Below are 24480 nucleotides of genomic sequence, written 5' to 3'. Positions count from 1 at the left end.
AAGAACAGAATAATCAGACTCACAGATAAACAATATGTTGGGGAAGAGTCCACAGCTTTTGTAAAGGGAAATCATGTCTCAATCAATTAGAATTTTCCAAGGAGGTCAACTAACATGTGGACAAGGATGATCCAATCGATACAGTGTACTTGGACTTTCAAAAAGATTTTGACAAGGTCCCTCACCAAAGGCTCTGAAGCAAAGAAAGCAGTCATGAGATATGCGGGAAGATCCTCTCATGGATCAATAATTGTTTAAAAGATTGGGCACAAAGGGTGGGAATAAATGGTCAGTTTTCACAGTGGAGAGAGGTAAAAAGCAGGGTCCCCCAAGGATCTGGACTGGGACCAGTATTGTTCAATATATTCATAAATGATCTGGAAAAAGGGGTAAACTGTGAGGTGGCAAAATTTGCAGATGATACAAAACTACACAAGATAGTTAAGTCCCAAGTAGACTGCGAAGAGCTATAAAAGGATCTCACAAAACTGGGTGACTGGGCAACAAAACGGCAGATGAAATTCAATGTTGATAAATGCAAAGTAATACACATTGGAAAATATAATTCCAGCTATTCATACAAAATGATGGGGTCTAAATTAGCAGTTACCGCTCAAAAAGAGATCTTGCAGTCATTGTTGACTGTTCTCTAAACATCCACTCAATGTGCAGAGACGGTGAAAAAAGCTAACAGAATGTGAGGAACCAGTAGGAAAGGGACAGATAAGACAGTAAATATCATAATGCCATTATATAAATTCATGGTATGCCCACACCTGGAACATGATGTGCAGTTGTGGTTGCCCCATCTCAAAAGAGATATATTAGAAATAGAAAATGTAGAGAAAGGGGCACAAAAACGATTAGGGGTATGGAACAGCTTCCAAATGAGGAGAGATTAAAAAGACTGGGACTGTTCAGTTTAGAAAAGAGACGACTTAGGCAGGATATGGTAGAAGTCTACAAAATCACATCTGGTGTGGAGTGAGTAAGGAAGTGTTATTCACTCTTTCAGATAACACAAGAACCAGGGGTCACTCAATTAAACAGGTTTAAAACAAACAAAAGTACTTCTTCATACAACACACAGTCAACATGTGGGACTTGTTGCCAGAGGATGTTGTGAGGGCCAAAGATATAACTAGGTTCAAAAAAGAATTAGATAAGTTCATGCCAGGTCCATCAATGGGTATTAGCCAGAATGGTCAGGGAGGAAACCCCATGCTCTGGGTATCCCTAAACTTCTGACTGACCGAAGCTGGGACTAAACAACAGGGGATGGATCATTCTTTAATGCCCTGTTCTGTACATTCTTCTGAAGCATCTGGCACAGGCCATGGTTGGAAGACAGGATACTGGGCTAGATGGACCACTGGTCTGACACAGTATGGCCATTCTTATGTACAAAATACAAAAAGTTTTTATTCTTTTTTTTTTTTTTTTGCAAATTCACTTACCTCTCCATCACAGGCCCCAGAAAGTACTGTAGATAAACTCTGTGGATGCTTAGCCATACAATTAACTCCATCCCTGTGACCATCCAGCGAAGCAAGAAAAGGTTTTGCAAACACGCGTTCTAATTTTGTTGCATTCAGGGCTCGCATATACTCTCGTGGAACCTCAAACGGATGCAATGCAGGATCATAGTTTCTTGGAACTGGAATAAGATGGATAATCGTAAGAACCCATGACATCCTCTGTGGTGCAAGTTAGGTTGAATTAAGATAAATTCTCCTTTGGGTTTCCCTACCATTCTGGAAACAATACATTTTCCTGCAACACTGGAATTTCTGTCACGTTGATAACTGCAAAGTGATCTGTGGGATCACCTGCTACCGAAATGTTTAAGTTTAGAGTTAGTCCTTCTAGCTTTTTTTAAATTAAGACATTAAAAGGACAGTGTCAAGTACTTTTTAAAAAATTTTACTTTTAGATTAGACTTCTAGCTATCAACATTTGTCTTATATTTCAAAAAGAGCTGAAATTAAAATGCCCATAATTTAACTAAACATTGGATTTATGCTAGTCATGTGAGCAGGCTAGGAACTGAAAGTTAAAAGGCTCTTGCCTGTCAAGAGACATTACCTGCTCAAAGAACCAAAAACAAAGCCAGTATTGAGAATGTCAATGGACAAGGATATTTTGTAATTATTTTGTTTCTTCCACGCTGTTGTGGGTGGGAAGGGAAGGAAAGGACTGAAAACCACAAGAATAAGGGATTAATAATTTTCATGCTATCTGCAGCAAGAACTAAATGTTATGTGTTGTTAATATACACACATATAATGTGTAGATATATCCACACACACACATAACCATAACTCTAGCCCTCTAAAGGCTAGTTGTGGTTCTAAATATCTATGGCTATGGCTACACTACAGCCGGGATCGACACTTTGAGATTGATCCATGGGCGGTCAATTTAGTGGGTCTAGTGAAGACCTGCCAGATCAACAGGAGATCGCTTTCCAGTTGACCCCTGTACTCTACCCCCAAAAAGAAGAGTAAGGTAAGTCGATGGGAGGGTTTCTCCCATCGACCCCCCGCAGTGTAGACCCCAGGGTAACTTGACTTAACATATGTCAACTCCAGCTACGTTATTCACATAGCTGGAGGTGAGTAGCATTAGTCGACTTACCGCGGTAGTGTAGACATAGCCTATGAGACCTCTTCTTCAGCACAACCAAAATAGCCTCTGGTCTAGTGGAGATAGGAGATCATGAGTTCTACCCCCACCTCTTCCAATGAAGAGCAATATTTCCCTGCATTTCGTAACACTTATTACTAAGCAAGGTACCATATCCCTACATTATGAGACCTACCGTTTCTCCTTTACCCTATTATACAAATGAGATAACTGAGGGCAAAGAGTTTGCATACATTCATATCTGACAAAGCTGGGGAAAACATACAAATAGAATATAAAGTGGAAGACCCAAATCTCATCCACTAGACCAGCGGTTTTCAACCAGGGATCCAGGGACCCTTGGGGGGGTCCACGAGCAGGTTTCCGGGGGCTGCCAAGCAGGACCAGTGTTAGACTCACTGGGACCCAGGGCAAAAAGCCCTGGAGCCCTGAGCCCCGCCACCCGGGGCTGAAGCAGAAGCCTGAGCAACTTAGCTTCACATGGCATCCTGTGGTGTGGGGTTCTGGGCAACTGCCCTCCTTGCTACCCCTTAATGTGAGCCCTGGCTTTTATATTACTCCTGAGGGCATTCTGTGCCAAAAAAATAAAAATTCTGCACACCATATTTTAAAATTCTGCAAAATTCTGCAAATTTTGTCAAATAAATGCAGAGGCTCCAGCATGGAATTAGGGAGCACAGGCCACTGGCTGCACAGAGGTGGGAGATCACTGTGCAGCTTCCCCTGGGACACTGACTCAGCAGTGAGGCTACACCTAACCCCGACACAGTATAAGAACCGGACCTGCCCCAGAAACACCTCAGGTTCCTGCCCCTCTGTGCCAGGTGCGGGCAGGCAGGCTCAGCAAGGCAGGATCCAAGTGTGAAAGGGCTTAGTGTGGGGGGAAATCTAGGTATGGGTTGAGAGGGTTCTGTGTGGGGGCAATCTGTGTGTGGGCAACTCAGTGGGGGAGCCAGGTCGGGGGAGGGGGATCTGAATGCACAGGGGTTTGTTGGGGGCTTCTGGGTGCAACAATAATGGGACTCTGCAGGGGGTCCAGGTGCAGCTGGTCAGGGCTCGGTATGGTGTGGATCCAGGTACAGGTGGCTTGTCAGGGTGGTCCAGGTGCAGTGGAAGTGGGGCTCATCAGGGGGGCTCTGGGTGTGTGTGTGGGGGGGGGTTAGGCTTGGCAGGAGGGTCTGGATGCATGGGGGTTGGGCGGATAGAGGATCAGCTCCTTGTACAGTGATCCCTCCCCCTGCAGCTGAGGAGCGATGGGTGCAGGAAGCGTGGGGGAGGGGGGGGAATTTGCAGAGCTCCCTACAGCCGGGGGAGAAATTGGGGGTAGGTCTGACACAGCCCCGTGCGCCATGCAGGGGAAAAGGAAGTCCGATCCTCCTCAGCCCAGCCGGGACTAGCAACTGAGCCTGGTGCTGGGTAGGAGCCACCAGCTGGTTCTTCCCCAGTCCTGCCCGCTGCCCCACAGTGATTTACCTCTCTGTCAGCTGCCCTGGGCACCTGAAATAATACTGCTGGGGAGGGTTGCATGACCGCTCTTGTAGCTTGCCTTTGCTTCCTCATCAGAAAGTCATTTTTCTGCAGGGAAGCAAAAAAACCAGTGGGGGACAAATTCTGCGCATGCACAGTGGTGAAGAATTCCCCCAGGAGTATTACATGCAGAAAACCAGTTGTGGGGGCACAGGTGGGCCATGGAGTTTTTATAGCATGTTGGCAGGGCCTCAGAAATAAAAAGGTTTAGAACCCCTACATTAGACCATGTTCACAGCATCTCTCAAAAAGAATGTGTCAAATCTGACCAGGACAAGACTGTCTGTAATATGGTAATATTCTGACACACCCATCTTTACTAGATGCCATTGGATCCACAGATGAACAAGCGCTACATAAGGGCAAAACATCACTGAAAAATAAGTAGCAGGCTGGAGTTATAACTCCCAGACCCTTCCTCCAACCTCAGGGTAACCAATTATTTTTTGTCAAGGTCCAAATTTCTTGGTCAAGGTATAGTCAAGGTCCAGATTCCAGAGAAAAATAATAATAAATAATAATAAGTAAATTAAAAGATTTCAGGGTCCATTCAAAACATCTGGCGGTCCAGATTCGGCCTGTGGTCCACCTATTGAATACCTCATCGAGATCATGATCCATATCCAGAGTCCGAAACAGAACCCTGCATTCCCAATACATTATTGGGGCATGTCCTTATATAGAAAGAGACAGTCCTTTTCTTATTGTGTAATGCAGACCATAATACACCTGTCTAAAAAAATAAATGCACAAGATGGAAACTCAGCCTGGGAAATTTCATAGAAAAATATATCCCTACACTAAAAGAATATTGAGGCTGCAAAGTGAAGCATTCAGCTGTTCAGAAATGTCAAAGTTAAGCTACCATACATATTCTTAATTCTGATACCTTATTCACTAGCATTCTGATACCATGATCACAACTATTTTTTCCATAAGACCCCTGACTCATTCAGAGCACAGTTTCAGTGGTGAATGAGTTCTTGTTGGGAGTAAGTTGAAAGATGGATAGTGGCACAGACTGCAGAAAGGGAATGTAGTGTGTTCTGGTGAAAGCACTTGGGCAGGACCCAGTAGAACTAGTTTCTAATCCAGGCTTTGACACAGACTTTCTATGCCACGGTAAGGAAATTACTTAAACCAGACTTTGCAGAGGAGAACACTAATTTTATGTTCCTCAATTTCTAAGTATCCAATCTGAAACATCAAGAATCTGATGTTCATTCTCAACTCTGACTGAAGTCAATAGGAACCGCAGGTGCTAAGCATTTCAGTATATCAGACCATAGGTGCCTCAGGCATCAAGTTACTGAGATATCCAAAATCAGCAGACACTTCTGTAGGTGTTGGCTTTAATCTCCCTGGGGGCTTGGCTACATTCGGGACTTCACAGTGCTGCCGCATCAGCGCTGTGAAGCGCGAGTGTAGTCGCGCCGCCAGCACTGCAAGAGAGCTCTCACAGCGCGGTATGTACTCCACCTCTCTGAGGGGACTAGCTTGCAGCGCTGCGAGCGAGTGTGCAGTGCTGCAGGCACTGATTACACTAGCGCTTTACAGCGCTGTACTTAGGGGGGTGTTTTTTCACACCCCTGAGCACAGCAAGTTGCAGCGCTGTACAGAGCTAGTGTAGCCAAAGCCTGAGTGTCATTTACTAATCTGTAAAGCCTGCATAATAATATCTCCCTGTCTCACTCAGGTGTTGAGATGGTAAATTCATTAGTGTGTGAAATGCTCACACAGGACAACAAGGAGAACCACAGAAGAGCACAAACATCCTCAGGCATTGAGGCACTTGGAAGTGCACAATGAACATGGCACCATCACTTACACTAGACCAGGGGTAGGCAACCTACTGCATGCGTGCCAAAGGCGGCACGCGAGCTGATTTGCAGTGGCACTCACACTGCCCAGGTCCTGGCCACCAGTCCGGGGGGCTCTGCATTTTAATTTAATTTTAAATGAGGCTTCTTAAACATTTTTAAAACCTTATTTACTTTACATTCAACAATAGTTTAGTTATATATTATAGACAGAGACCTTCTAAAAACGTTAAAATGTATTACTGGTAAGCAAAACCTTAAATCAGAGTGAATAAATAAAGACTCAGCACACCACTTCTGAAAGGTTGCCGACCCCTGCACTAGAACATGACCCCCGATGCCAAAGCACAGTCCAGACCGGCACTGAATAGAGACCGGGCTGCTGCCGAAACCAGCAGGGGGGTCGTGGCATAGGAGGGGGGGAAGGGAGGTCGGTTTGGCGCTGCACCCCCCTAGTGTTATCGTTACTTACTTGTAGCCTGGGACGGCGCCATGTCCGGGACCCGGACGCTGCTATGCTAGGCGCTGTACACACACGCGGCCCAGTCCAAGGGGCTCGCAGGTCAGACCCTCTCCTAGCCCAGCCTGCCAGACCCAGGCTCCCCCTTCTCTGGCGGGTGGCCCAGCACAAGGCGGGCCCCGGGGAACGGGGCTCAGCACCCGACCGGTACAAGCAGCCATTGCGCCAGGATCAGCTCAAGCACCGGTCCATCGCGCGGACCGAAGATTCACCCCCAACCAACCAACCAACCAACCAACCGCCTGCCCGCGCGCTCACCGCGCTGGAGATCCTGCTTGGTCTCGCGGATGTAATCATCCGGGTTCCGGCTCAGCACCTTCACCCTCATGCTGCCGCCGCCGCGCTCCGCTCCTCACGGCTGCACAGACCGGAACCAGCCCGGCACACTTCCGGCTCAAGTCAGCGGTCATTAGCCATACCAACGACCGGAAGAGTTAACGTGGGGCTCACGTGACACCCTCCCCAATCCCTACGTAGGACCTGGGGCAAAGGTCTTCGTGTCTCGCCCCTGCCCACGTGTGTGGCCCGGCTCCACCCACCAGCGAGGGAGCTTGGCCGGCGCCGCGGGCTCGCCCGCCCACGCCCTGTGTTTCTGTCGCGGGGCTGCCGGCGCGGTGGCCGAGTGCGGATGAGTGCGGCTCCTGGCGCGCGGGGGCCGGTGTGCGCGGTGGAGTCCCCGCCGGCCCCGCCCTTGCGGCCCCTGTTCAGACACGTGCGGTACGAGAACCTCGTGGCGGGTCTGAGCGGCGGTGTTGTCTCTACCCTGGTGCTGCATCCGCTGGACCTGGTGAAGATCCGCTTCGCAGGTGAGGTGGGCCCCCTGCTCCCTCCGTTCCCTGTAGAGGGGGCACCCTCCCTGGGCGGCCCCCACGCCTGCGGGAGCCACTCCCACTGGGGAAACTGAGGCACAATTTGAGCGCAGCCTGGCTTCCGATCTGTTTCTTCCCATCTTTGCTTCAGAGCATAGATTGGCCATACTGCTGGAGTGTTTTAGCTAGCTGCGAAGGGGCATAGTGCGTGCCCGCTCTCCTTCATCGGCGCCTGCGGGTGTCGAAAACCAGCCACATCTCAAGACAAGATTGAGGGGACGGGGGAGAGGGCTGCAATGACAGCAAAGCCTGGGATTGAGAGTCTACTATAAGCACGATTCAGCACAATACTAAATGACACTAAACTTTAACTCAGGGATTTTCTGGGGGTCACTGCGTTATTACATGGAGGGTCGCGAGCTGTCAGCCCCCACCCCAAACCTTGCTTTGCTTCTAGTATTTATAATGGTGTTAAATATATTAAAAAGTGTTTTTAATTTGTAAAAGGGGTTGCAGTCAGAGGCTTGCTATGTGAAATGGTTCACCGGTACAAAAGTTTAAGAATCACTGCTATCTTGTTACACTGACTGGATCTAAGCACCCATCAAAATACACTTAACCTTAATACACCATTATAACAAGTATTCGGTTATCTTGTTTGGATTTGATATCCAATATTAAATTCCATATGCGTTACATTGACTTTCCCGTGATACATAACTGGGCAGTTTTAGTGTCTTTAGATCCAATCAATTAAATAGTCGAGGCAAAAGAGTATTTAATTTAGCCCCATTGTTATAGGCTGTGGTGCTGGTCAGCAAAGAATGAAGTTGGAATTGCAGATTTTCTGCAGAGAAGGGTGTGTCATCCTCTTCCAGATGAGCTACTGTTGATGTCACTGATGAGTTGTTCTTTTGAAGCCTCTATTTTATCACATCAGTTTATATATAGGTTAAATAACTGACTCATTTCTTTACATTTATTTTAAATGGATTTGTGGGTAATTTACCCTCCAAAATTAAATGTGAATTTTTGAAGAGTTTTACAAAATGTTTTCTGTAACATTTAAAGATTCAAGTGGAATTGTACTTTTTTGGTGTGGATTTAAACACTTTTTCTTACAGTTACAGAAGGAGCATTGTGCCTAGCATATGGACACTGGAAAATGCAACTGACTAAGTAGAAGCAAAATTGACTAGATTTCTTTTTATTATGAATATCTCATTGATACATTAGAACTAGATAGCATAGGTGGTGAAAAATAAACTAGTTTCAGTAGCCTTAAAGGGCTGGTAACACAAGATATTTTTTTAACAGGACAGTGTCCCTTCCTCTAAATCTTGTCTCCTTCCACCGTTCTAAGTCTTACTTTCCCTGACATCTAATATCACATTTTTGCCTTAGTTTGGCAGTGATAGTTAGCTAAACTTCTCTATACCTCAGCCCAGCTGTTACTCCTAACTGCCACAGACCCCTGTAAGTTTTGCATTCCATCTTTGTTCTTGGGCTTTGATCGTTCCATTTTAGATTGTATTTGTGATTTCTCAAGCTTTGGATGCTGTCTGTTTCTCAAGAGCTTTATGGTGTGACTGGACAAAAGTCTGTATCCCAAACCACTGAGACTTGGACTCCTTCCCTCACCGGAATGGGCCCGTCACATGCTCTTTTCTGATTCCCAGAAATAATAGGTGGAGGGAGCATGCTGATGTCTCAGGTTTTTTTCTGCACCAAGGCCTCATCCAATGATTAAAAACTCCAGTGCTCCATGTGATTCCTGCTGCTTGTGGCCACAGATGGTGGGTTTAAGACCCACAACATCACTAGTCAACCAGTGGATTTTGAGCTGTCCCCCTGAATTATTGGTTGGAACTCTGATGCTATATATGTGTCCACCCCACTAAGATGGATTCTCACTGAAACAGTGTAGATGGAATGGAACTAAGTTTTCATTTACCTAATAAAAAAATATATATGGAGATATACCTATCTCATACAACTGGAAGGGACCTTGAAAGATCATTGAGTCCAGTCCTCTGCCTTCACTAGCAGGACCAAGTACTGTCCCTGACAGATTTTCCCTCCCCCTCAATGGCCCCCTCAAGGATTGAATTTACAACCCTGGCTCATACCACTGAGCTATCCCTTCCTTCTCCCTGAGCCAGGGTTGAACCCAGAAGAGTCTCCAGCCTCTGCCTTCAACCAGGAAGTGGAATTAGGGACTGAGAAATTAGGATAGTGATTAAAAAAACCTAAACTATTAATTAAAGTGAAAGTTTAAAAACAGGTTTAGGTAGGAGGTCCTACACCCCAAAGATCTAACTAGGTTTAATTAGGGTGGTTAAGAAGACATTAAAGTGTAATTAAATTGATAACCTGAGATTAAGGTTATATGGGTAAACAACAACTTCACTGACCATCCTAATGTATGTTCCAGGCTATGACTTCCCTGTTGTTTTGAGGTCCTGCTGAGCCATTTCTTTTTTCAAACTTGGTCTTTGTCAGAACATATTATGTACATGAGGCGAGTCAGAGGATGGAAACAGAAAATGCTGTCTGTGTTTTAGTTACCAAACTACCATTTCTGATGGGGACATAATTCCTCTGCATAAGCAGGCCAGGAAGCCACTCTGGTTGCAAAACTTTGAGATGATTTTCTAGTTGTGACACAGTCTTGGGAAAGTTTGCTTTAGTTTGAAGTTTAGGTCATTCTAAACCCCACCTCTGGTTCCTACTTTCGGGGTAAATTACTGGTGTCGCAAATACTGTAGCCATCAATTTTATAGTCACATTATAGTAAGAGCAGTAGCAACTGCTATAGTGGCTATAGTCAAGGCTACACAAACATTTCTGTTCCATCTGAAATCTATCAGGCTAAAACTCTCCATACTTCCATCTTTTCTTAAGGTGAATGTCTTTGAAAGTTTGGTCAAAAACAGTTCAGCTGATGAATAGAAAAGGGCCAAGGATACACTTTTCCAATTAAAAAAAAATGCAATGCAGCCCAGCTAGTGAGGAGTGGCAGAGAAAAAATTAGAATTTAGCATAGAAATAGCCTTTGATTGTTCTGGTAAAAACTGATTTTGAATTCACCGGATCATGACCTGTTGAAAATCATACTTCAAACATGGATGATACATTTTAAATGGGGGATTTCTTGCTAAAGTCATAATAAAAATTCCAAGGGACCAAAATCTTCTGGGGGGGAAAAAATAGTATTCGTAGAGGACCACAAAAATCTCAGATTATAGGTTAGATGTAGCATAAATCTCTTAGGGCCATTAAGAAAAGAAGACAAACGCCATCCTCTGTAAAACTGACAATGCTTTAAGTCAAGGATGCTACTCATCTAAGGTACGCTGCAGCAGAGTTACCTTCTAAGTGAGAGGCGCTTCCATCCTGTTGACCATAGGAGGTCTGCAGGACAACTGCATCAATCCATTGTAAAGTTCCCATAACCCTAACTCACATTCACCTTTGGAATACAGCTACAGTAGAACCTCAGAGTTACAAACACCAGAGTTACGAACTGATCAGTCAACCACACACCTCATTTGGAACCAGAGGTATGCAATCAGGCAGCAGCGGGCGGGGGGAGGGAGAGAGAGAAAGTAAATACAGTGCAATAGTTTATTACATGCTAAAAATATAAAGGGGAAGTTTAAAAAAAGATTTGACAAGATAAGGAAACTGTTTCTGTGCTTGTTTCATTTAAATTCAGATAGTTAAAAGCAGCATTTTTCTTCTGTATACTAAGGGCTTGTCTATACTTACCGCGCTGGTTCGGCGGCAGGCAATCGAACTTCTGGGTTCGATTTATCGCGTCTAGTCTGGACGCGATAAATCGAACTCAGAAGTGCTCCCCGTCGACTCCGGTAATCCTGCTCGCCGCGAGGAGTACGCGGAGTCGACGGGGGAGCCTGCCTGCCGGGTCTGGACGGCGGTAAGTTCGAACTAAGGTACGTCGACTTCAGCTACGTTATTCACGTAGCTGAAGTTGCGTACCTTAGTTCGATTTGGGGATTTAGTGTAGACCAAGCCTAAGTTGCAAAGCTGTATTAAGTCAATGTTCAGTTGTAAACCTTTGAAAGAACCACCATAATGTTTTGTTCACAGTTATGAACATTTCAGAGTTACGAACAAAACCTCCATTCATAAACTTTTTGTAACTCTGACGTTCTAGTGTAAATAGCTATGCCAGCAGGTTCACTACAACTTTCTTTAATACTGCACATTTCCCTGTTCAGCCTAGAGAAAAAGTTATTTGCATTGTAGTTTTTATACAGCTCGCTTTCACTCTTTATGGAATGATTTTTTTTTTTTTCAATGTAATCTCTTTTTTTAAATAGTGAGTGACGGGTTGGAATTGAGACCAAAATACAATGGTATTCTACACTGTTTGACCACTGTTTGGAAGCATGAAGGACTACGTGGCCTGTACAAAGGGGTAACTCCAAACATTTGGGGTGCAGGTGCCTCCTGGGGACTCTACTTTTTCTTGTAAGTGGATCTGTAGAATATTAATATTCTATGCAAAGTGATCCTTGAATGTAGGTTGCACTTTGATTTTGGGGAGATGGTGAGGGTGCATAAATATAAATGTTTCCCTTTGTCATCACTTGCTATTTTAAGTCTTATTTAGACTGTAAGCAGTTTAGGACAGGGACCTGTAACTTTTGTAAAATATAGTGCATACCTAGGAGGGTAGCATGGCCTAGTAAATAGAGTACTGGATTGGAACCAGGGTGGATTGATTTAAATCAGTTTTAATCATCCTTTAACCAACTGTATTCATGATTTATTTTACAAGCAGGAGACTCGGATTTAATGTAATCATTTTTAATGTTGTCTTGCGTTTGTACTTTAGTTATTTTCCTAAAGAAAGGTTCATTCTCATTGGTTGGTATAACCATTCAAAAATGTTGATTTACAACTAGATAAACCTTGACATGAAATGGGGTAGTTTTTGCTAACCAGGAGAATGCACTATGTCTGTACACTTACTTAAGCAATTATTTACTGTAAAACACATTCAGAGTCTTGGGTTTCTTAGATTTTTATTAGAAAATTGTGAATTATACATTTTCTTTATTAGATTATTCATTTTTATATGCATCTTTTCTAAGTATTTGAATGGAAATTGAAATTCAAGTAATAGTACACAAAAACAGCATTTTAAAATAGTTTTTATTAGTTAAATAAAACTACCTTAAATGTACTGGATACACAAGAAAAATATGATCAAAACATGTTTTAAAACTTATTGCTTTATTAAGGAAATACTGTCTGTAATTAGTGAATTGACACGATTATTTCTGGTCACCATGTCCTTCAAGATTTTAGAACTAGTAGATCTTATCCTCACACCCCATTTTTATTCATGGATTGGAAGAGGGGAAACAAGTTTTCCTGGGGTTTTTTGTTTTTTGTTTTTCCAACTTCCAATCAGATTCTTAACTTTGACTGAACTAGTCATTGAACTATTTGAATAGACTAAAATGAAAAATATTGTCTCTGCACCTGAAGAAGAGGGTACTGCTGTCAATAGCTGGTTTATCACTTCAACAAACTCTGGTTCCAGGTGCTTAGCCAGTGACTTTGACCAGATCATTGGTTCGATTTTCTTTAAAATTTTGTCAGCAAACATAGAAAACATAGCAGTGTAGGTCTAGAAGGGTCCTCAAGATCATGTAGTCCATCCCTCCACACTGAGGCAGGAGCAAGTATATCTAGACTATGCCTAATAGTTGTTTGTCTAACCTGTTCTTAAAATCTTTCCATGACAGGGATTCCATAAATTCCCGTAGTAACCTATTCTAATATTTAATTTCCTTATAGTTAGGAAGTTTTTCTTAATTCCTAACATCTAACCTAACTCTCCCTTGCTATAGCTTAAGCTGATTACTACTTGTCCTACCGTCAGTGAATATGGAGAACAATTGATCACTGTTCTCTTTATAATTGCGCTTAACATTATTTGAAAACTGTTACTGTATCGTGCCCTTTAAGACGGGAGCCGGGTGACCACCCCGCTACAGGAGTGAACTGTGAAGCGGCAAAGTTTGCTGATGATACAAAATTATTCAAGATAGTTCAGTCTAAAGCAGACTTTGAGGAGTTACAGAGGAATCTCTGTACTCAGTACAAAACTGGGTAACAAAATGGCAAATTAAGTAAGATCTTGGAGTAACCATGGATAGTTCTCTGAAAACTTCCACTCCATGCGCAGTAGCAATCTAAAAGTCTCTCCGTATGTTAGGAACTATTAGGAAGGGGATAGAAAATAAGGCAGAAGATATAATACCATTTTATAAATCCGTGATGTGCCCACACCTGGGAGACTGTGTCCAGTTCTGTTTGCCTCCTCTCAAAAAGGATATAGTGGAACTGGAAAAGGTTCAGAGAAGAACAACAAAGATAATCAGGGGTATGGAATGGCTTCCATATGAGGAAAGACCAAACAGATCGGGGCTGTCCAGCTTGGAAAGGAGACTTCTAAGGAGGGATATGAAAGTGGTCTATAAAATCATGAATGGTGTGGAGAAAGTGAATAGAAAAATGAAACCCTTTCACACTATCCAAAAACCAGGGGTCACCTATGAAATTGATAAACAACAGGTTTAATACAAATGAGGAAGTACTTTTCACACAATGTGCAATTAATCTGTGGAATTTATTGCCATGGGATGTTGTGATAGCCAAAAGTATAACTGGGTTCAAAAAAGAACTGGATTGGTTCATGGAGAATTGGTCCATCAGTGACTGTTAACCAAGATGGTCAGGGATGAAACGCCATGCTCGGGGTAACCCTTAACCTGTGACCATCAGAAACCGAGAGTGGAGAACAGGATGGAGTGGTTTCAGAGTAGCAGCCGTGTTAGTCTGTATCCGCAAAAAGAACAGGAGTACTTGTGGCACTTTAGAGACTAACAAATTTATTTGAGTATAAGCTTTCGTGGGCTACAGCCCACTTCTTCGGATGCATAGAATGGAACATATATTGAGGAGATATATATATCTCCACAATATTATATATACACATACAGAGAGCATGAAAAGGTGGGAGTTGTCTTACCAACTCTGAGAGGCCAATTAAGTAAGAGGAAAAAAATTTTTTGAAGTAATAATCAAGATAGCTCAGTACAGACAGTTTGATAAGAAGTGTGAGAATACTTACATGGGGAGATAGGCTCAATGTTTGTAATGGCTCAGCCATTCCCAGTCTCTGTTCAAGCCTAAGTTGATTGTATCTAGTTTGCATATCAATTCAAGCTCAGCAGTTTCTCGTTGGAGTCTGTTTTTGAAGCTTTTCTGTTGCAAAATTGCCACCCGCAGGTCTGTCATTGAATGACTAGACAGGTTAAAGTGTTCTCCTGCTGGTTTTTGAATGTTATGATTCCTGATGTCAGATTTGTGTCCATTAATTCTTTTGCGTAGAGACTGTCCGGTTTGGCCAATGTATCTGACATCAGGAATCTGCTGAGCTTGAATTGATATGCAAACTAGATACAATCAACTTAGGCTTGAACAGAGACTGGGAATGGCTGAGCCATTACAAACATTGAGCCTATCTCCCCATGTAAGTATTCTCACACTTCTTATCAAACTGTCTGTACTGGGCTATCTTGATTATTACTTCAAAAGTTTTTTTTCCTCTGACTTAATTGGCCTCTCAGAATTGGTAAGACAACTCCCACCTTTTCATGCTCTCTGTATGTGTATATATTTATCTCCTCAATATATGTTCCATTCTATGCATCCGAAGAAGTGGGCTGTAGCCCACAAAAGCTTATGCTCAAATAAATTTGTTAGTCTCTAAGGTGCCACAAGTACTCCTGTTCTTTTTGAGGATGGAGTGGAGCACTCTGTAATTGCCCTATTCTGTACTTTTCCCCCTGAAGCTCTGGTACAGGCCACCACTGGGGACAGGATACTAGGAAAGATGGACCATGGTCTGACCCAGAATGGCAGTTCTTATTGTCAAGTATCATGAATCTTTTTTCTAGAACCTGAAATAATTTATGCTAAATAGAAAATAAGAACCTAAACTTGGACAGATATTAGGAATTAAATAGGCACTTTAAATTATTTAGTCTGCTGAAGCGGAAAGCATTTAAGACATGCATAAAGAAATCAGTGTGTGCAAGTCAGCTTCTCAGAATTTTTTGTGAGCTGATGGTTTTTTGCTTTTTGGGGCCTTTTCTTCAATGTAAAGTGTCTTAAATTTGTTCATTAACTATAAAATGGCAAACTGATTTCCTGTTGATTCAAACAAAGTAGAGGACAGTTATTTGTGCAAAACTATTCTACTGATTATCTAGAGCTTATTCTCTTTTGACTTCCACTTGTTCACCTCCCAGTGAAAGTTCATTCAAAATCCAGAATGCAGACCAGAGTGCATGAGGTGAATCCAGTAGATAAAGACTGATATAATGTAGTGCTAGAAAATAAATATCTACTGCCTAGGTTTTATGAAGAGGCAGTCTTTTGTCTTACAAACATCTCACACACACTAATTTTTCAGTTCAGATAAAAGTTACAGGGTGCAGTCCCATTGTTGTCATCTAGGAATAGTCTGGCACTTTAAAGGGTTCTGTTGTAAAAGATATTTAAATAGCCTAAAGCTGCAATTCAGCAACTTGTATTGCATCTGACTGAAACAGGTTAATCTCTGACTCTGTGTGCTCTCTAAGGGCAATGGTGCATAAAGTAATATCTAATCTTTAAAAACCTTTTCCTTAATGATCTGTATTTCTTCTATCTAAATATGTTTTACCTCTTCCAGCTATAATGCCATCAAAGCCTATAAGGAGGAAAGAAAGCTAGAAAGTCTCGGTGCAACGGAGCACCTAGTGTCAGCTGCTGAGGCCGGTGAGGAAAATGCTAACGAGATTAATGTTTACCTTCAGCCTGTCCATATGCTGTTTTTGCCTTTGTCTGTCAATGTTTCTTTTTCTTCCAGATGGCAAGTGCAAGTGTTTCAGTCCAGCTGCGTTCACTTACAAAGTAATAATTAATATTGTTTGGTTGGACAGCTGTGTGTTACATTTTTATTCACAAATAGCAGCCACTAAAATGTTTTATGGCTGCATTACCCTCTTTTCTTAATATTTTATACAAATTCTAGTGCATAACCTATATGCAGCTGTGCAATAAAAGGCCAAAATTTATTAAACACATCCTTGTAATATAATGTATTAATGTTAATTTTGAGTACTTACAAGACACACAAAAGCAGATATAGGACTCAATCAGGCACCCATTGAAGTCAGTGCAATAACTTGATTGGCTTTAATGAGAATTGGATTGGACCTGTAGTGTCAATCAGATCTGGAATTCAGATCCATTTAATACTTAAAGAATTAAATGGATCTGAATTCCAGAAATATTAAATGGATCTGAATTCCAGATCTGATTGACACTACAGGTCCAATCCAATGCTCAAAATATCTTACCTACAAAATACAAATATCTAATCTCTGCAATTTTTAATCTAAATAATTTCTAATGTTCTTGTATACATTTCTCTGATATAGATGGTAATCTTGGAATTTTGGAGGATTTCTTGTTGCAATACTACACATTAAATTGTATCAGTTTGTCATTACTTCACAGTCCTATGACTTAAAGTAATCTGTAAAGCTACATCAGGTTAATCATTCTGACAGAGTTAGGTTGTTCATTACATGGACACTTTATTTCTGTTTACTCTTGTTTAATTTCAAAATTTTGTATACCATAAGGCTAAATTGAGATTATTAAAGCACATATAAAATAAAACTAGCTTCTTATGTCCAGATTCCACCATTTGGACCATGGTGGAGTAAAGGAGGAGATTACATTGGGGCCAGTGGATAAGGATACACAGGGAGTCCTGTGGTCTGCAGCATGCACTTCTGCACAGACTCCCCAAATTATACCAGTTTCCCCTCCCACCCTCTGTTCAGCAGAACTATTGCAGTAGGATTCGGTCTCAAAGTTAAGAGGAAAAGAATGGAATGCCTACATTTTTCTTGTTTAGTATTCTTGTAGGATGGGTGTGTGTTTGTTTGTTGTACTGAATTGAACAAAATGGTACAAACTTTCAGCGTGGCATTCATAATATTACCCTAACTTCCATCTGTTCTTAGGAGTCATGACCCTCTGTATCACAAACCCAATATGGGTAACGAAGACGCGGCTTGTGTTACAGTATGATGCTGGCATTGATTCATCAAAGCGCCAGTACAAAGGAATGTTTGATGCTCTTATAAAGATATACAAGCTGGAGGGTATACGTGGCTTATACAAGGTAATATAATTTGACATAATGGATAAGAATTCTGGAATTTATCGTGGGTGTAATAGCACTGTGGCTCTTGTGGAATTGGAAAGTTGTTACATGTTACTATAAAAGCTACCTTTCATCGTCTCATAAGCCTATTTCTACCACACTAGAGGATTGCAGCAAAAAAGGCTTATAATGGTAAGTAAAGGTTGCAGAAGGATAAGCAGTAGTGAAACTGGAAGAGGGGAGACTATGAGGTACATGGACAAAAGCATTGTGGGCATAAACTCTGATGAGAGGAATACTATGGCTAAAATAGAAAAGTTGAATCAAGAACTGCTTTTGTTTAATAATCATGAATTTGTCCTCTGTAGTATTCTCTTCTAGTTGTTAGAGGAGAGAGGTGGCAGCAACAGGGCATAATTTCTAAGGCAAATTGATGCTGATATTGATCAAACTGTTCCTTCATCCAGTCCCATCTCTCTGCTTGTCTTTCTGACATCTCATGATGTCCAACCATCGTCTTAAATGCAGTATGACTGAAACAGAGTTATTAATCTTCCCTCCATTACTATGGACAATACTGCAGTCACCTCCCACATCCCATTTCCAGGCATTTAGGCCTGTAATGTGTCATCTTCAGCTCTGGATCCACACATTTTGTAGGATTTTAAATTTGGCTACAACAACTAGCTACAACTGCAAATGTGGCTCTTTTATTCTTTCCATATGAGAATTTATTTAGGGAAACAAAATAACAGCTTGATTTGAACTTCATTCTGCCTCCCTTCCTTCAGGCCAGGACATTAGGACAGTCATCAATACCTTGGAGACCTGAAGAACTCTGGTTCTTCTGATCCAACTAATGTGGAGGAACAGGCTTGCTGTCTCTTAGCAATTATGGATAGGTTATTGAATGTTCATCTCCCTTATTTGCTGAGGGAAACCTGATCCCAGTACTCTGAGATTGTTATAGCAGGTACCAATGAATGCCAAGTTCTGAAAACTCTGAAACAAAATATTTCTCTTACTCCTTAACCTGAAGTTTCTGGGATTCTTTGGTGTGCCTGGATAAATGTTTGTTCTGTTCCATGTAGATCATTTCTAATTTCTTGCATCTGTTAGGACTTCTTAAATTCTGTTCCATTGGGGTGCTTTTCAGATTTTTCATGTGTTTGGTATGTGTTTTGGCCCTCGATGCTTCTCTCTAGTGCTAACCTTACCTGCAAGAGTAGGGATCCAAGCGAAGCTCTTCCTTTGAAAGAGCCTATAATAGCTGTTATCTAAAGAAGGTTACCCACATAACTATCCACATCAAGCAACTTTTGCTTGAGATTAGGGCTGTCTCAGCCTGTTATATTCTAGTATAGAGTACTTCAGGCTTTAATTTCTTTAAAAAAAGCACAGAATGACTTTCCCTGCTGCTTCCCCCTCTGTGTGCCATGTTTGAAGCTTTGGGAATGGTGGATGAGTGACTTGGAATCTAGCCCTCCAGCCAAACCACAGTAAAGAGTTCTCCTGTCTGGACTCTAGTTATCCCAAAAAGCAAAATGCATCTCTTTCACAGCCCACTGACGCAGGGTTGCCCTCCCTGAACTGAACAGTTTCTTTTGCACTCCCTGAAACAGCTTTCTCTTTAGCCTCTTGTGCGGATGACCTTGCAGCCACAATTTTCAGACCTGCTTGGGGTTGGTCATTCATTTGCTCTGTTGATATAGGGTTCCTCAATAACTTGCCTTCCCTGAACTAAGCAGTTTTTTTTTCTTGATCCTCCCCAGGCCCAATCCGTCGTCATTCTGTTGATACAGGGTAAAGGAGGCTTCATTCAACCCAGCTTGCTGTCCCAAAATAAACACAAGTGCCCAGTACTCAAGCCTGCACCCTTACTGTATTACCTCAGGCCTTTTCCTTCAGATACTTGACTCTAGAGTTCTGTTCCATTCACCTTCCTGTTTCTCTAGTCCATCCACTAGGTTGTTCCTTTGGTGAAGAGATCAGAGAGAGTCTCCCTGACTCTAGTTATGTCAGCCCTCTAACACAGGGGTTCTCAAACTGGGGGTCCGGACCCCGCAAGGGGACACGAGGTTATTACATGGAGGGTCGCGAGCTGTCAGCCTCCACCCCAAACCTCACTTTGCCTCCAGCATTTATAATGGTGTTAAATATATTAAGAAGTGTTTTTAATTTATAAGGGCGGGGGTCGCACTCAGAGGCTTGCTATGTGAAAGGGATCACCAGTACAAAAGTTTGAGAACCACTGCTCTAAAGTGTCAGTCCCACGTCCAGGTACCTGTCAGTGGTGCACTTGTAGACATTGCAGGCACTGTGGCCTGGTGTCTTGTCTGAGGGGTCCAATGATCCACACAGCAATTTGAATCTCGGAAATAGCTTTTCAGCTCCAAAGGATGATCTGAATCCTTCTCTCCTAGGGTAACAATCTTAGATATGAGCTTTCTGCTTTTCCTCCTGGGTGAGGTAACTGTTAGTGATCAGGTTGTTGGCTGTGGCAGCCAGCTGAACTGTCTGTCAGGCAGTCACTGCCCTCACAGTGGCATAGCAGGCCCTGTGGGAACCCAGTTTGATGGATTTTCCCAACTGAGGATTGGGAAAATTGAGTAAAAGTCAATCTGTGAGGGGAGCTGGATGCGCCCTTCCTCTCTGGTGCTCTTTTTGCCACCATCTCTCTCGACCCTTTCCTCTGTCACCTCAAAGGAGGGGCTACCTCCTCCTTGTATCTTTCTCAGCTATTTGCAGTGATTTTAGCCGTGCTGGTCCCAGGATGTTAGAGACACAAGGTGGGTGAGGTAATATTTTTAATTTAATTTTATTTTATTTAGAAGAACTCTGTATAGCTGGAAAGCTTGTTTCTCCCCTCCCCCCCCCCCCCCCCCCAACACAGGTTGGTGCAATAAAAGATATTGCCTCACCCACCTTTTCTATCTAAACTGTCACCCCAGAGGGATACAGAACCATTTTCTCTCTCCCAGACCCCTAGGGTAGAGAACCAATCAAAGGTCCTCTCTGTCAGGACATCTGGGGCTGCTGGTTTAGTTCCCTCCCTCCAGCCTCCTCTCTGCTTAAGAGAGGATTGCCTGACAACAGGGCAGCAACACTTCTGGGAAACAATCTTTGGCCCTGGCTGGCCCAGATAAGTTTCACCCCCTTATGGCAAGGAGGGCGGGGGTGTTGGGGTGTTTACTGCTGTAAACTCTTTGTGGCAGGGGCTGACGTTTAGATAGATGTGTTTGTACAGTGTGTAGCACAACAGGGCTGAACCTGGTTGTAGCCTTTAGGTTTTACAACAGTATAAATGTCTGAGTTGTGTGTATTGGGAGGGCAGCGCAGAGCGTATGTTGGAATAAGAAGATGCAAGCAGGGTGTCTAGCGTTCAAGGATTACAGATTAACTTTTTTTTTTTTTTTTAATAAAAATGTTTTAGGGATTTGTGCCTGGTCTGTTTGGAACTTCACATGGAGCACTTCAGTTCATGGCATATGAAGATCTGAAATTGAGATACAATAAACATAGAAACAGACTATTGGATACAAAATTGGTAATTTGCCTTAAATGGAAACATTTATCTTTTATAGTATGTGAGTATTTGGAAACCAGATCTGTCTAGAACACAGATCAGATGAGACTGTACTGTTGTGCAATTGCCACAAACTACCAATTTTATTAGCTGTTAATGTTATATTCACTTTTGACAGATCACAGAGGAAAAATAAGGAAAATACTCAGTTTTTTCACTTTCAACTTTTAGTACAAATTACCTCATCACCAGCCAATTAGCACTGTTTTTACATGTTGGGGAAATTCACTTTTCATTTGAGAACTTGGGAAATCTTGTTTGTTTTGTTTTTAAATTAACTTTTGTTGCGTCTGATGAAGTGGGTATTCACCCACGAAAACTTATGCTCCAATATGTCTGTTAGTCTATAAGATGCCACAGAACTCTTTCTCGCTTTTTACAGATCCAGACTAACACAGCTACCCCTCTGATATTTTGGGAGAATGTTTGTAGTTCTACAAATATAAACAAATAAAAAAGTAACTGTACCAAAAAAATAATTTATAATATACTTTTTAGGATATTACTTCAGTATGCTATTGAACTTGTGGTATAAATGAGAACATCAGTATAATCAGTTTTTACACCAAAATAAGTACCTCTAATGCGAGTATTAATGTGTAATAAACATCAGCACTTACTGAAACTTGTATTCCCTTCTTATAGGAAAAAAATCTAGAGTATTGCTCTGTTCGTGCTTTAAAAAGCAGTTTGATAGTTCCCAGCATTTTATTTAGTTATTTGTAATTTGACTTAAACTAACATTGGTAACTTTCTTATAATTTTAGACTGCTTTAGAATACATTACCATGGCAGCACTATCCAAAATATTTGCTGTGTCAGCAACATACCCATATCAAGTAGTGCGAGCTCGTCTTCAGGATCAACACAATAGGTACTCTGGAATGGTTGATGTTATTCGCAGGACGTGGAGGTAGGCATAGAGAAGTAAAAATGCAATTCTGAAAATGACATCACCTTAATCAACAGATCTGCTCCTGGTGTGTAGTCAGTGTTGTGGCTGTTAACTTCAGTGACACATTTTTATTACTGTTTTTTTCTGTTGGCTGTGTTAGTTCTGCAGGGCCAAGTGTAAATTGGATTCTGTTCCTCCTTGTGCATCACCTGCTCAACAGTTATTTACTTAGAGCTTATCTTCACGTACAGCACTACATTGGCACAGCTGCACTTGAGTGAAGACGCTAACACGCTATTGAGAGAGCTTCTCCTCTCAGTGTAGTTAATCCACCTCCCCGAGAGGCGGTACCTATGTCGATGGGAGAAGGTCTCCCATTGACATAGCGGTTTCTACACAGAGGGTTAGATCAATATAACTACATTGCTCAGGGGTGTGGCACTTTCAAACCCCTGGGTGACGTAATTATACTGCTATAGATCTGTAGTGTAGACCTGAACTTACTTAAATCTGTACAAACTCTTTGTAGTCAGTGCGGTTGCACAGGTGCTAGAATTTGAAGACACGGGAGAGGTGTAACACTGTATATTGGGGGTGGGGAGAGACATTGTGGGCTTCCACGTTTGTTTGTCTCAGTGATTTTTTTTCATTCAAATGTGCTTAAAAATGCCCTTTTTTCCCCCCCAAAGGAAAGAAGGAGTTCATGGATTTTACAAAGGAATCATCCCCAATGTGATCAGAGTGACTCCTGCCTGCTGTATCACCTTTGTAGTGTATGAAAATGTATCTAATTTTTTGCTTAATTTTAGAAAAGAGAATCATTAAATTAAAGCTAGGAGTTTGCATCCAAAGGAGTTTACTGTCCTTTATTTTTTGAAATTTGTAATCCGAGAAAAATATTGTACAACTGTCTAGCTTGAGATTGTGAACTTCTCCTGTAATCAATGCAAGAATTTGGGGATCAGAAAACCTAAACTGCCTTCTCTTCTATTGGAGCTCTCCTGACCCCTCTTTTCTGTGAATCAGCAGCCTCTGCCTGAAACAGCTGTTCCCATCCCAACCTTAAAACAGCACAGTGACTGAATAAAGGCAGACTTGCAACAGCTTTGTCCTTCGATTAACTGATCTCTCTAAATCATCTTTTCCTATACAAGAGCAAGAACCTGATGATGTCCAGGGTTAATTGAGTGGGGTTGTGAGGACATCAAAAGTTGTGATAGGTTCCAGATCTATCAAACACAGGGCCTCTCTATGGCGGTCTCCCTACAGAACTGTGTACACGTTTGTCCTCATGGTGGTCTGGAGTTTTCTAAATCCCATCCATGTGTAATTTGTCAGGTTTCAGAATTACAAATGCCCTGATTGCAGTGTGTGTGCAGTGCAATCCCTGACTCACTGGAGGAGACTGCCGGGGCGGGGACAGCACAAACATTTAGAGTACCTTTAAGGTACAGTGTGGCTGGAGACAGTGAGGAGAAGGGCTTTCACCCAGCCCATTATATTAAAATCTGATAAACCTCCAGTTTTAGTATAATGTCCAAGGCATCTTGCAAAATTTTTGCAGCATCAGACCTAAAGCAGCAGTTAATGTGTCACTGGCCACTTCTCCACATTTTTTCCTCTTAAAGGGAAAGACAAATTCTCTCACTTAGTTACAGAGATTACATGTAAACTCCAGGTTGAGTTTACATTGAAGTAAAAGGACATGTTCAGACACATAGACATGGTTAACAAATAGTTTTGTGCTTTTGCACTAGTTTTTGTAAATAACAGCAGTTTTCAAAGTCTTATTTTAAAGATGGCTATTTCAAAATGTTGGTCTTATTTATTCAGAGTTTCAGAGTGGTAGCCGTGTTAGTCTATATCAGCAAAAAGAACGAGGAATACTTGTGGAACCGTAGAGACTAACTAATTTATTTGGGCGTAAGCTTTCGTGGGTAAAAACCCACTTAGATTCATAGATTCATAGATTCTAGGACTGGAAGGGACCTCGAGAGGTCATCGAGTCCAGTCCCCTGCCCGCATGGCAGGACCAAATACTGTCTAGACCATCCCTGATAGACATTTATCTAACCTACTCTTAAATATCTCCAGAGATGGAGATTCCACAACCTCCCTAGGCAATTTGTTCCAGTGTTTAACCACCCTGACAGTTAGGAACTTTTTCCTAATGTCCAACCTAGACCTCCCTTGCTGCAGTTTAAACCCATTGTTTCTGGTTCTATCCTTAGAGGCTAAGGTGAACAAGTTCTCTCCCTCCTCCTTATGACACCCTTTTAGATACCTGAAAACTGCTATCATGTCCCCTCTCAGTCTTCTCTTTTCCAAACTAAACAAACCCAATTCTTTCAGCCTTCCTTCATAAGTCATGTTCTCAAGACCTTTAATCATTCTTGTTGCTCTTCTT

General features: G+C 42.2%; 2 protein-coding genes across 5 annotated transcripts in view; one reads left to right on the top strand and one right to left on the bottom strand.

The window, feature by feature from the left end:
* Positions 1-6970, bottom strand: part of DCAF13 (DDB1 and CUL4 associated factor 13) — a 44369-nt gene extending 37399 nt beyond the window's left edge. Inside the window, exons 1-2 of one of the 2 annotated variants that reach the window (XM_005306020.5) lie at positions 6772-6970; positions 1458-1657 (exon numbers count right to left, since the gene is read on the bottom strand). In XM_005306020.5, coding sequence (XP_005306077.1) covers positions 1458-1657; positions 6772-6841 — 270 coding nt within the window. In that variant the 5' untranslated portion in view covers positions 6842-6970. Of the gene's footprint in view, positions 1-1457; positions 1658-6465 lie in introns of both variants that reach the window. The other variant, XM_042845149.2, reaches the window with a different exon arrangement.
* A 169-nt stretch (positions 6971-7139) lies between these two features.
* On the top strand, positions 7140-22924 carry SLC25A32 (solute carrier family 25 member 32). Of its 3 annotated transcripts, XM_065585974.1 has the most exons (8): positions 7220-7319; positions 8447-8501; positions 11669-11819; positions 16105-16190; positions 17450-17610; positions 21026-21139; positions 21946-22091; positions 22763-22924. In XM_065585974.1, coding segments are annotated over exons 2-8 (795 nt in total). In that variant the 5' UTR covers positions 7220-7319; positions 8447-8500; the 3' UTR covers positions 22899-22924. The 3 variants fall into 3 exon arrangements, with proteins under 3 accessions (XP_005306075.1, XP_065442045.1, XP_065442046.1); XM_005306018.4 differs by lacking the exon at positions 8447-8501 and having other exon boundaries at positions 7140-7319; XM_065585973.1 differs by lacking the exons at positions 8447-8501; positions 21026-21139 and having other exon boundaries at positions 7140-7319.
* The last annotated feature ends 1556 nt before the right edge of the window (positions 22925-24480 follow it).

This window comes from Chrysemys picta, chromosome 2 (genome assembly GCF_011386835.1).
Source record: "Chrysemys picta bellii isolate R12L10 chromosome 2, ASM1138683v2, whole genome shotgun sequence".
Taxonomy (NCBI): Eukaryota; Metazoa; Chordata; order Testudines; family Emydidae; genus Chrysemys; species Chrysemys picta.
The sequence above is the reverse complement of the archived record's forward strand: the minus strand, read 5'-3'. Positions and strand labels throughout refer to the sequence as shown.